The 13,839-nt window shown below is 31.8% G+C and overlaps 3 protein-coding genes across 9 annotated transcripts in view; 1 reads left to right on the forward strand and 2 right to left on the reverse strand.

Moving 5' to 3' along the window:
• Window positions 1–9,533, reverse strand: part of LOC107455110 (UV-stimulated scaffold protein A) — a 29,524-nt gene extending 19,991 nt beyond the window's left edge. For 3 of the 6 annotated variants that reach the window (XM_016072560.2, XM_071183373.1, XM_043040185.1), the window contains exon 1: window positions 198–320. The gene's annotated coding sequence lies outside the window, so the exon portion shown is untranslated. Of the gene's footprint in view, window positions 321–8,459 lie in introns of those variants that run through there. The other 3 variants (XM_071183360.1, XM_071183371.1, XM_043040188.2) reach the window with 3 other exon arrangements.
• LOC107455112 (nucleoside diphosphate kinase) lies at window positions 269–6,479 on the forward strand. The gene is made up of 4 exons (XM_016072563.3): window positions 269–611; window positions 2,479–2,580; window positions 2,662–2,774; window positions 6,324–6,479. Exons 1-4 carry the CDS (start codon window positions 486–488, stop codon window positions 6,442–6,444), a joined length of 462 nt encoding a protein of 153 aa, XP_015928049.1. The 5' UTR covers window positions 269–485; the 3' UTR covers window positions 6,445–6,479.
• LOC107455111 (dynein regulatory complex protein 1) overlaps window positions 6,397–13,839 on the reverse strand; it is a 25,534-nt gene continuing 18,091 nt past the window's right edge. For both annotated transcript variants that reach the window (XM_071183377.1, XM_016072561.3), the window contains exons 13-15: window positions 11,641–11,783; window positions 10,672–10,812; window positions 6,397–6,618 (exon numbers count right to left, since the gene is read on the reverse strand). In XM_071183377.1, coding sequence (XP_071039478.1) covers window positions 6,504–6,618; window positions 10,672–10,812; window positions 11,641–11,783 — 399 coding nt within the window. In that variant the 3' untranslated portion in view covers window positions 6,397–6,503. The remainder of the gene's footprint in view (window positions 6,619–10,671; window positions 10,813–11,640; window positions 11,784–13,839) is intronic.

Below are 13,839 nucleotides of genomic sequence, written 5' to 3' on the forward strand. Positions count from 1 at the left end.
CTGCCTTCCGACACTTCAATAGCATATAAATCATTTGATGAATTCTCTACTTTATGAAAATATATTAGATACTATATCATACATATTACATATTTTAGATAATACAAAGCATTAAAAAAGGTGCATTTGATTTTTCTTTATTTAATTTGTTGTTTGATGAGAAATCAGAGCATAACTGAGATTAATTATTTATTTACCTTTTTGTTTACATCAATGTAATTCCTATTCAATACATCAATCTGTTACGGTTACAAACTACAGACGTTTTAGACAGCTTTTGAGCTTTGACCACAAGAATAAAATTTTCAACTCCTTTTTACTGACCTCTCTTGGCAAATATTTATACTAAATTGATGCAGATTTTTCGCATGTCATCTTTTTGTCTTTACAAAACTCACTTCTTATCACTTTAATTACAGACGCCGGCTGAAACAGTTGTGTAATCAATTTAATTTAAAAGTAATTTCAAGTAATTAAGCTTCAACATGGCCCTTCGTGAAAGAACCTTCATTATGATCAAACCTGATGGTGTTCAACGAAATCTAGTCGGTAAAATTATCAGTCGGTTTGAAGAAAAAGGCTTTAAATTAGTTGCTATGAAATTCATGCAGGTAAGGATCCACGTGTCTCAATTTCAGTAACTTCCCCTAAAAGTTTGTTACACTTAAATTTTGATGTAAATTTTACAGCTTGCCCTTTAAATTAGATTTTTTTTTATAATCTTATTTCCTCATGTCACTTATTTCACTGCTCATCTCCCTTAGTTTTGAAAACCAATCCTTGCACTCTTTAACTAATATCTTAAAGTAGTATTTACTACATGTTGAATATTTGAAATGTTGTTAACATGAACAAATAGTAGGTCCCTTTGTTCTGATTCGAGAGGGATGACAACTCTCTGAATACAGAAAACCTGAGATTCCCTTTCCTCGGGAAGTTAAAAATCTGCTTTGCAAAGCGGGAGCTCACTTGGAAATTCAGTGAACTAAGTCTATTTAATTTTATTGTCTGCAGTGCTATTTTGTTAAAATACTTTTATTAGTACTTCAGTACCGGTTCCTCTAACTCTTATTGCTCTGATAGTCTGAAACTTGTTACTTTTTTCCTCTATATTTTAATTTTTATATCTGCTGTTAAACAGCCAATCCAATTTTCAGTTTACGCCCATCAATGTTGGAACTCCATACCCTAGTAATTTTTAATCCAATCCAGAAGACAAGGAAATTTCTGTATCGAACATTAGGAAAAAATAACTTTCTTTGGGGACTTTTTATAAATCTAACCTGCATTTGTGAACACAGAGAGGAAAACCACGAAATCTTCCCATGGTTAGCCGTACGCAGGGTTTGGTTTCTAACAAGCAAACAACAAGTGTTTGGTATTTAGCAAGTTTTTGCACCAATGCAAAGGTGAATTAAAATTATGTTCACAGGATTTTAAACCGCACATCGTGATTACTATTTAAGCAATTCAAGATTGTGCATCATATTTTCATAATATATCCAGGGTTCGCCAAGTGGGCCCACTTTGAAAAAACCCGCCCGGGTTTTATTGGGTGGGCCCACCTTGAAAAAACCCACTTGGAACGATAAGTGGGTTTTTTCAACAAAAAAATCCTTTTTANTAAGATTAATTTGTTTTTTGAAACTATAAAGTTAAAATGCATATATTTATCTAAATATTTGAAAAAAGGGACAAGTAACTGATACTCTTTATAATTATACATAATTTTAATTTCACTTTCTATTAATCGTATTATAAAAACATGGAAGACCATTAAATATTTATTCCAGTTTAATTTTATTACAGGTAAAAGTCAGATGAAATTTTAGTGTTTACTTATACAACACTATTTAATAAATAAAAATATTTTTACAGTAAAATTTATGAGCACTAAATGAAAAAACCCAATTTTCCCCGGGTTTTTCAAATAAAACCCAATTTTCCCCGGGTTTTTTCAATAAAACCCAGGCGGGTTGGGTTTTTTCAAAAATCCCCGGGTTTTTTCAAACCCTGAATATATCAGACATTTGATATGGTGTTTAAGTTATTTAAAAATAATACATTAAAATTCATATTTGTGCAATTTCAAATATGCCACGGTTTTTTATTATTCCCTATGGTATGAATTAATAGTTTTATTAAAAATTAATCATTTTTTAAAAGATTTATGATTTTCAAATGAATTTCGCCAAAATGACATGGCAACAGTGAAGTTTAAACTAGTTACGAGAGTTAATCAATGTGCACATAAATTTTTTTGTTGAGATTTTGTGTTGGTTTCATTTTATCTTAGTATGTTAGGAATATTGTGTGTGTTAATTAAAATGAAATAATGCATCTTTGATTTCTTTATAAGCTTAGTAAGAATTTTACTAATGAATTCAGTGATAACGTTTTATATTTAATTGCATTAGACTTATAAAAAAAATTCTTTTTGATTCTGATGTATGACTAACTTTTTTTCATTTTGCTTAGGCTTCACAAGGACTCCTCGAAAATCATTATGCTGATTTGTCCAGCCTACCTTTTTTCCCCGGTTTAGTTCAGTACATGCAAATGGGTCCTGTTGTCCCGATGGTAATTTTTAATTGAATCAAATGTTATAATTAATCAATTCGTTGATTTTGAATTGTGTACAAATTTTTTTAATGTGTTTAGGTTTGGGAAGGTGATAATGTTGTGAAGACAGGAAGAGATATTATTGGAGCTACAAACCCTTTGATGTCTGCCCCTGGAACCCTCAGAGGAGATTTGTGCATTCAAGTTGGAAGGTAAGGTTATTAAACTGTTATATTTTTATTCATTAATTCATTCACTTGATTAGTTTTACAAGATTTCATTCAAATTAAACAAAAATTTGTGTATAGCTCCTAATAAAATATGATCAGGGGTATGTTTAGAAGAAATTAACGGGCCCTTCACAAAATATTTTAACTTAAATTATTTTGTGAAGGGTCCGTTTTTATCTTTTAATCGAACCCTTCACAAATTTGTTTATCTTTATTATTGTTTTGTTAAATTAATAAATCCTTCCCAGGAAAGGGGGGGAAGACAGATGTAAGCAAACTAAATTTTGTCTTTGGCAGACGCTTCTTCCTTTATTCGTCCGAAATGAATATTCTGTGTGTTGAGCAGTATAGGCTAAATACTAAATATTTGTATGTTGCATCTAATTTAGTAGCTGCAATTACTGTCTATTTTTTAATTATAATTTTACAGTGTTGAGCATAATCTTGTCTGTCTGTACAATTTAAAAACTCCTTGAAAAAGTTTTTTTGCAATAATGGACCCTATCTGCACAAATTCACAAAAGCAGACCCTGGTTGAAAGAATGTGACTTAACGTCTATTTTGTATTCACAAATTACAGGCAATTTTTTTCACAATTTTATGAAAACGGACCTTTCACAAAATGTCTGGACAGACCCCTGATGATGAAATATAATCTCTTTTAATATAGGTAGGCTTAGAAGTAAGCTGATACAATTCAAAACACTAAATTAAGTTGAACACTAATGGTAAAATTTATTTCTTAGTTCATCTAGCTATATTTTTTTCCCACTATAGAAATTAGAATTAAAATATTTTAATGAAGAATGGTTGCTTTTTGACATTAATTAAATGCAACGAATTCTAATGTGTTTGAACTAAATTAGGATTTTTAACCCCATAACTGCCGAGAGTGTATATACACGTCTCGGCCAGACGATGTGTTAGCATGCTTTTCCGAAGTACGGTGCTTTGCTATAAATAAAACTACACCCCCAATAACGGAATGCAGTAAAATGACCTTGAAAGTTTTTGGGAATGTATTGCCAATTTCAGAGGAGGGGGAAAGGGATGTGTTGGAAAAGTGATATCATCGTATTTATTGCTTGTGTGTTTCTATTTGAGAAAGGTCTGGTTTCTTCTTTCGCTTTCGTTTCCTGTGTGTATTTGGTGCTTTTTATTCTTTGGATGAATATGTCGAAAAGTGATGATAGTTTCATGATTTATCATACAACAGCGATGTTTTAGCACCTTTTATATTGTATTTTTATTCTATAATTTAAGATATGTATTTTTTTCTTTTATTGTGAAAGTAAACTGTTTTTAAATTGCAACGCCTGCACCTTTTCCCCCTGCCAAAACACCGCGTAACAAAGCACACTTGAGCAAAAAAACAGTGGCACTCGGGAGTGAATCCCATAAATTTTACTCGGCAGGCTAGGGGTTAATTTGTATTTTCTGATATAAGTTTTATAGCTTGACTAATATACTGTGACTCATAACAAATGCTGATTTTAACAAAGTAAAACATGGTTCCTTTTTACAGAAACTTACTCTGTAATGACTTCATTACGCAATGAAAGTTTTTGGTATATTCTTAAAAATTAAGTAAATCATCATTGATAGCCCCAGTGGGGTAGTTTTAATTCATGTTCGAGGGGGTTATTGGTTACCTCCTTCTAATATATATATATATATTCTAAATGTTTAAATAGGCCGGATAGCCTGGTTGATAGAAAGCTGGACTCGCGTTTGTGATGATGAGAGTTCGAATCCAGCTGGTTGAAGACTCCCTGTGTAGTAAATAGTGACTTGTGCTCATTAAATCTGCCGGGTCACGAAGTTCTCCATGTTTCCATAACAAACGTATGAGTGTGGAAGAAATCTGACTCTTAGCCATAGATGGCACCACTGGAAAACAAGAACAATGCATTCCCTCAGCCTTAAAACAACAATTAACAACTACTTCAGTATAATAGTTCATTACTTACCGTACAATAGTTCATTAATCAAGTAATATATATAATTTCGGAAGGGGTTTTGTCCCCCAAAACTAAGCCACTATTGATAGCCCACTTAAAAGTTTGTAAATTTTTTAGACCTAAAAGTGTTGGCTTTTCTTATTTTCATACATAAAGACTATGGGGATTAATGTCCAATAGTGTAAGAAAATTGGCAATGCCACCTTTCTTGAATCCTGAATTAATAAAATCAGTTGCCCTATTGTTCTAATGTTATAAATAGCTACAGTTAATTACTTGTGATTTATTATGACTTGGAAATGAATATTTATTGAGTTCAGACAGATATTATAGCTAGAGAGATTTGTCGCAGTTAGCTCAAAAAAATTCTGCCACAGGAGTTTTTAAAAACTCATATTTATGTCTCAAAGAAAACTTGAGTCGGTTATAAGGTACAACAGTTCTTTTCTCTATTCCACAAATTTTGGTTGCTAAATGAATAAGTTAATTTATTAAATATGGGAAAAAAAATTATTGTGTGCTGCATATCATCTGTGATGCATTCTTAAATGGATGTCATACTGTGGGAGAAATTGGTAAATTCACCCTCCCCTCTCATTAATAATTTTGAAGTTTAGAAAAGAATGAGTTCATGCAGGCAAAGTGATGCAGTGGTATAGTAATCCTGCGATAATTTTGCATTTTGTGAGTGTGTTTTGATTGGCTCATAGTTTACATGAACTCACTCCTCTAGATTTAAAATCAACCAATGGAGATGAAGCAGTATTTGTCATGAAAACTTTCTCCTGCAATAATAAGTCACTAGTAGAAATTACTTCCCATATTGGTTTGAATCAAAATTTGAATGATTGAGAAACCAATATAATAAAGGTGGAGTAGAAATTAGAATTTAAAAAAATTAAATCTATGTTAGATAATTAATTTGCTATTTAAGCAAATACAATAGAACCTCAATTGATCATATCTCAAGGGACCATTCGTTGTGAACGATGGATAAGGGAAAACGACAAATGCTTGAATGCAGAAAGTTCCTCGTGATTTTAAAGGTTTTAGGTCCTTTTGTTAAATTGTTTTTGGTTGTACTTTCATTTTGCTGTCTACATCGGTGTCATTTCTTAGCTTGTGCAACCATTTCGTAAACCACGTCTTACAACTTTTCCATGAACTGAAACTGCCAAACCTGATATTTAAGGCATTTTTACCATACTGTAACGAAATCTTAATTTTTTTTTTCTTTTTTCCTTTATCAGTAACATAAGAGGGTACTTCTTTTTGTCAGTAGAATTTGTGAGTGTATTAGATGTGGGAGTCAGTTTATTTTTAAAACTATCTAAGCTTTTATTATTAACATTATGAGAATAGCATTTGTGGCGGGACTGTTAAAACAAGTCGATACATGGATGAAAATGATGGATCGTGGTTCAACTGTATCTAGAAGAAATGACTTTTTCTTAATTTTACATCGAGAAAATATTCATATATAATTCATATCTTTTTTACATAAATTTAAATGAAAATCTATAATAAAGCATCAAAGTCAAAATATAAAGCATTCCTTTATTTTTTTTAGAAACATCATCCATGGTAGTGATTCTGTACCTAGTGCTCAAAAAGAAATTTCACTGTGGTTCAAAGATGAAGAGTTAGTTTCTTACAAGAGTGCCTTGGAAAGCTGGATTTATGAAAATTAATGTTGATCTAATAAATTTTTTATACTTGAAAACAAGGCTTCCTCCTTTTGCTGTAAAATTTAATTTGGTATATCATAACTATAATAGTTAGCTAGTAGCTTGTCCAATTCTGTATTTTCAGTTTCAACTTCTACCTTTTGTGCATTTAATCTTTGTCTTGAAGTCAGAAAATCTCTAGAGAAATTATTTAAGAGTTTATATAAAATTATTCATCGTATATTCTTATTTAAAAAGTAAAATATTTTCTGTTAAAAAATACTAATAACTTTGTGTTTGCATCAATTAGTCTGAATTTGTAGGTTTGAGTGGGGTGCAAAAAAAAAGTAATAATTTATAAAATTAAATTTAAACACATGTTAGTTTAAAAATTCTGTTAGTTTTTTTTTTTCTTCTTAGTTAAGAAAACTAACTGTACATAAGCTATTTTTTAAAAAAATTCAGGATAACAACTTTTTTCCTAATTTTTGCAAGCCGTGATAAACTAGTTAGTTCGGCCCATGTCCGAGAATTCTATCTCCGTTTACAAAACGGTGACTGGTACACGCTAAATCTTTTGTGAATCAAAAGTCCTCTAAGTTCCCATAACAAATCAATACATTTGGGGGCACTGGATCAAACAATCTTGTATTAATGGTATACAACTGCCACTTTCTGCAATTCTAAATTTGTTTCTCATAAAACTAGACTAATGTTATATAAAATATTTTATTTTAGATGAGTTGGGACTGGTCTCTCGGTGTAGTTTGTTAAGAATAATTATAGACTAACAATTCTAGATAGTGAAGAAGTTTCAAAATTATAGAATTACCTACTATTGTGTACTAATTATAATTTTTAGCAAAGTATTACGTCTTAGTTATGAATTGCATAAGTTAAGTTTTAATGCAAATTAAACACTTGATTGGTTCAGAACTGAAAATTGCGAGTAATTCTTAGTTTTAGTATGCATTGAATGTTGCAATTTAATTTTGCATTAATGTTTTACATTTACTACCACTTAAAAGAAAAACTTCACATAACTAAAAGATACAATAATTTTTCAATCATTTGGATTCATCGCGTCATCAAAACGATGAGTCACGATCATCGCCCGAGCTTGCAGACATCCAATGTCAACGATACATTCAGAAATATCGTGCACATCTAAGTAAATCCCAATTTCCGATGCTTCGAAATCCGAACATTAGATCGGCGATAATTGCATACAATCGATATCTTCCGATACATCGATTTATCGCCCAGTCCCTACAGGCAACAGGTTTTTAACACTTGACTTAAATTTGTGCTTTTTTTATTGTATTAGAGAGGTTTCTCGAGAAATTATTAATTTAACTTAAATGTTTCTTTCACTTAAGCAATAGATTTGGTCATTTATCTCTCAAAGACAAATGTTTCACTTGGTGAGGAAATTTTGGTATTTATAATCGGTTTATTGTCTAGAAAAATAATTTTTATTAATGAAGAATAAATTTTCAATTGCAGGATGTGTCAAGGAATCCAAGAGAAATGCCGAAAAAAATCAATTACAATTTTTTGAAGGGAGAACCACTTTTCGTCAGTTTGCAAAACTGCGTGTACTATGTTATAAAATTACTAGTACTCAGCATAAATATTAACTATAGAGTCTGCAACAATAAACATAAAATTATCGATAAATAAAGGGGGATGAAGTTTTTGCAACAAACTTCAAACTAACACATTTCAACATTTTCGTTCAAAACCTATCAATTCCTCGTACCGAAAATTTTCCCTTTTTCAAAATGAGATGTTTCCTTTACCATGTTGATTTCAGCTGCGAATTATGCAAAAAGACGCAGTTCACATTGTTCTATTCAACGTTTTCACAATTCATTCAACTCCAAACTATTTCGGCGTAGTGTATGAAACGCCATTCATTTTATATGATTTAAAACTTCATAATTTTTAACAATGCCAAAATTATTATTTTAAGTGCTTAAAAATATCTTGAGTGCTTAAAAGGTGCTTATTTTTTGTTGAATAATTTGACTACTCACCCAGGCTATTATAAAATTCATTATATTGATTTAGCCCTGAATCTTTTTATTTTCGCTTATGTCTACTTATCGCTTGCTCGCAGCTGCATGTAAACTACATTTACAGTTTGTTATGTAAAGGTAGTTTACTATACAGAAAAAGAGAGATTTTGAGCGCTCTGATTGAATTTCTCGGCAAAACCTGTGGCTCCTCCCTAATTAACATTTCTCCGTAATTTGTTTATAAAATGTAAATCAGTTCATGTTCTTTTAATAATAACACATTTATTGAATTATAGTTTGCTTTAAAATTTCTTTATTTGTCTAAAAAAAAATTTTTTTTACGTTTCAGTATAATATTTTTAAATATTAATCATAATGATTTCTATTTTATTTTTAAATAAACACGGCAGTTTCTCAGGCGAAAAAACTGGCATTTCAAGTTTGAAAAATAAATCGGTCTATGCTTAAAATAACAATTGGCGATCGAAATAAGCTTCAGGTGGCGTAGAGCAGAACTCTCTACCTATGGCAACACTCCACATGCTTTCCCCATTAGCATGTGGAAAGTCATAGAGGAAGGAAGTATGTTAGTTTCTCTCTTGATTTTCATACAGATTAAAATCTTTTAAGTTGGAAAACTATATGGCACTGAAAACTAAATTAAACATAGTTCTAAAGAAAAGCATCGCGGAAATTTTAAAAGATATTTTTATTAAATAAAAAGGGAAAATATCCTTTGGCCCTTCTCCCCAGATGGCGTATGGGGATCAGTTCTTGACAATCGTATGGGTGGAAGATGGCGTATGGGGAATACGCCATCCGGCTCCCCAGATGGCGTATTCGAGCATTGCAATCGCCAATCAAAGCAGAATGAATTAACCATACGTCACACAAGGCGTTGCCGAGAAATTCAATTATTTACAGAGTTAATCGAACTAGTTCTTACGGATGGTGTTTTCTACACTAGGGAGCGCTGCAAGCTCGGGACTGTCTAAATTTCCGGGTTACTGTTTCAGTTGTATTTTAAAGCCATTTAGCATCATTGTGTTTTGAGATTCTTGCAAACAATGCATTTTATTACTTATGTTTACAATGCTAACAATACTGTTTACAATACTAAAAGTGTTAACACTAACGTAAGATGGTGCACAGCTTGCAACACGAACAAACAGTAATAAACAAACGGAAAGAGGCCAAATCAAGACTGCCAAAAAAGCGAGTTATTCAAAATCTAGCAACCATGTCACCTTTTTTAATAATAAATAACTAAAACAAATTTTCACTCTAAACTCCCCAGAATTACATAATAACATTAATATCTTATGAAATACGGCAGATTTGAGCTCAGAAATTATCTAGTTTATTTATTTTATTGAAAACAAAATTATCCGTTTGAAAACATCGCCTATCAGAATAACATGTAGTAAGCAGCTGCAAACTTTTTAACCGGAACTAGAGTAGGTCCCGAGCTCGAGATTGTTTACATTTCTATTGAAAACACCATCCATTATGGATGGTGTTTTCCTCACTGGGGGAACGCTGCAAGCTCCATACCGCCTATACTTCCGGGTTACTCTTTCCGTTGTATTTTAAAGCCATTTGACTTACAACGTGATCATTGTGTTTTGATATTGGATTACTTATGACTTGTGTTTACAATGATAACAATACTTATGTTTACAATGCTAAAGGTGACAACACAAATGTAAGATGGTGCACAGCAGCTTACAACAAGAACAAACAATAATAAACAAATGGAAATAGGCCAAAAAAGCGAGTTATTCAAAATATTGCCACCATGTCACCTTTTTTAACAATGTATCTATAACTAACTAAAACAAAATTTCACTCCAAACTCACCAGAATTACATAATAACATTAATATCTTATGAAATACGGCAGATTCGAGCTCAGATATTACCTAATTTACATCTTTGTTTCAAAACAAATTTATCCGTTTGAAAATATCGCCTCTCAGAATAAGCAGTTGCAGACTTTCTAACCGAAACTAGAGCAGGTATTGAGCTCGAGATTGTTATTGTTTACATTTATATTGAAAACACCATCCATAGGGAAACGAACAGCTTTAGTTTAATAGTAGATGGGAAGAAAAAAAAAACTGAGGCTATGAGTACAACAAACATTGTTTTAAGGCTTTCATATATTCAGTTTATATATATTCAGAGTTTTAGTAACTTACGCACGAATTAAGTTTCTTACATTAACTTACTTATATTTCTTCAAGAGTAAAATTACACTATCCCACAGGTGAATTTTGGGAATTGATGCTTGAATAGAATTCCAGTCTATGTTTTCGTTTTTAGGCGATTCTTCTTCCATTTCTTTTAACTGCGTTTTAGAAAATCGATGCCTAAAATATGGATGTTTTCGTTAAATTATAAATTACGATTGAATTTTTACGTAATACGGTAATATTCATAGTTAAGGGAGTTCCCCTAAGATATGCTAATTAATGCTTACTCAATTACAAATTGTAACTTTTGTTTTCTTCCCCAAGGCTGATTTTTTAGTTTCGGTGCGATAGTTTGAATGCGATAGTTGAAATACTTTAATTTTATTTGTAAGGCTTTAATTCTTTTTAAATAGTCTTGTCATCTTGAGATGAGTGATTTTAAAAAATTATTAATGGCCATTAGAATCACGTTCCAAACCAGGAAGGCGTTGTAGATTTCTAAAAAAATTTCCGTAAATTGTCATTGAAAAGCTCAGGAGATTGACCGTTCGCCTCCTAATGAAGTTACACAGGTTCGAATACCAGTAGTGACTGGTTACAAACTCTGCTCCTGTCTCGCACAAATCACAGTGCTGACTTAAAATATCGTTAGTGGTAGATCATGAGTTAGAATCCCTTTGCATTGGACTAACCATGGGAGGTTAAGGTTTTCCGCTTCATGTAACATAATTTCGGGTTAGTTACTTACATCAACAAAAAAAAGTTCTACACGGAAGCTAGTTTGATCCAACGCTTGATCCAGAAACTCCCTTCTTTTCTGGGTTAGGTTCAAAATTAAAAGGCTACGGAGCATTGATAGTCGTAAATTCAGTTTTCAACGCCGGTTGTAAAATAAAATAGTTCTTGAAATTTTAAAATTATTGAGGACAATAGGCTGGAGGGATTAAATCATGTTTTCTGTATATTCAAGATGTTCGAATGACTGAGTAAGGAAGAAATACAAACTTTTTTACTGTTATAAAATCGATAAAGCCTTCCAAAGTTCTACTCCAATCAAATACAGCTTCGCCTGCATCGTTCATTTTGGTGAATTTCATCATATGATTTTTTAAGTCTTTTAAATCTTCTTCAAAATCTATTTTAAATACCTGCAACAACAACAAAAAATTACAACTTAACTCTTTGTTAATAGAATAGGCATCTCAATGTTACGCGATTTCCGGACTTTTCACGCTCGATTGAAATGCTAATCAAGATTATTTATGTAGTATATTCATGATAATTGGAAAATTTTCGATTTATTATAATTATTTCAGGTAATAGAAGGTTGTAATTGAACAATAATCATCTGCTTCCCATTTCCAAAATATTCTTGCTAAACTCGAAACAATGTCACAACCTGTGAATTGATCTTCCCGAATTTTAAAACCTATCATTTAATGCTGTTTTTCGAAGCTCTGTCACCAAGGGAAACAGAAAAGCCATATTTTAAGAGCCTTACATTTGAAGCATGCGATGATTTTAAACGATTTATATAATCTTGCCGTGAAGAATAGTCTAGGCTATGGATGGTGTTTTCAATATAAATGTAAACAAAATAATAATCTCGAGCTCCATTACCCCGGTTAGAAAGTTTGCAATTGCTTACTACAGCTTATTCTGCGAAGCGATATTTTCAGACGGATAATTTTGTTCTCACTAAAAGAAATAAATTAGATAATTTCTAAGCTCAAATCTGCCGTATTTCATAAGATATTAATGTTATTAAGTAATTCTGGTGAGTTTGAAGTGAAAATTTGTTTTAGTTATTTATAGCTATATTGTTAAAAACGGTGACATGGTTGCTTGATTTTGAATAACTCGCTTTTTTGGAAGTCCCGATTTGGCTTCTTTCCATTTGTTTATTACTGTTTATTCTTGTCGCAAGCGGTGCACCATCTTACGTTAGTGTTAGCACTTTTAGCATTGAAGCATTGTAAACACAAGTATTGTTAGCATTGTAAACGCAAGTAATAAACGCTTTAAAATACACTTGTAACAATAACCCGGAAGTATAGGCGGTATGGAGCTTGCAGCGCTCCCTAGTGTAGAAAACACCATCCATAGAGCACACAAATAGCTTAAATATTTTAAAAGTTATTAAACTTTTTTTTAAAAAAAATCGCCAAATTTGGCGACATTTTTCCACCGAGATGAAAATAATCAAAATCACTGCCTTATTCTCAGTTTTTGAAAATTTTTATGAGCCCGAATAATGATTAACATTTGAATAAGTTTTTAAATATTAAAAAATTAGATCACGCACGCTTTTCATTTTCACAAAACTGTGACTTTTCTCAATATTGACGTTTTGCTCCTTTTCCAAAATAAGCGTTGACAGCTCTGGCTTCAGAAGGGCTAAAATTGACATAACAGTCATGAGTATAGTTTGTCTAAAATAAGAACTCCCTCAGACGTTCGTCTAGACCTGTGGCGGTGACTATGGTAACGAGGTATGACTATTTCAAGTAGGGGTCACTGCTTTGGAGTGGTTTCGGCTCGGGTCGGCGAGAGAAAGGGAATCTTTTTCTTCGGTCTATTGTGTTAGTCCTAAAGTGAAGCTACCCTCCCTAAAATGCAGCATTCTTCTTTCCACAGCACCAGACGGCCTCTGACTTTGTGGCGGGAGGAGTTCTTAGCTTAGACAAACTATAACAATTGCAAACTCACAGCTGTTAAAAAATAGCATATTATTTGCAAAAAAGCATCATTTTATATTACGGTGGAACCTTCGAAAAACAGCCTTAAGAAGACCCTGTCCCACTTATAAAAATAGTTGGTTTTTATGTAGTTTTTTTTCTTATAAACTGTCTTATTTTTCAAATAAATTTTAAAAATTATCTAATTTTAATGACTGGATATTGAGATATTCTTTTTTTTTCTATTAAAGAAGTATCAAGATTGAATTCGTGGTGTTAAGCTAACTCAATTATTAAGCAGGAAAGAAAGTTAACATTTAAATTTAACATCACAGTTTATTATAAAAAAATAATGAATAAAGTAAAGATTAAGTTAGTTAAAAAAAAAGGTTACATGATTCTAGGATAAAAATAAAATTATTGAAGATAGTCGAGTAGAGTAAGTTCGACATTGGAGAATCAGCGAAAAGCAGCAGGGTGCTGCGGAATATTGCAGAGTACGTCCACACTGGACGGGAGAATAAAA

This window comes from Parasteatoda tepidariorum, chromosome 1, assembly GCF_043381705.1.
Source record: "Parasteatoda tepidariorum isolate YZ-2023 chromosome 1, CAS_Ptep_4.0, whole genome shotgun sequence".
NCBI classification, from domain to species: Eukaryota; Metazoa; Arthropoda; class Arachnida; order Araneae; family Theridiidae; genus Parasteatoda; species Parasteatoda tepidariorum.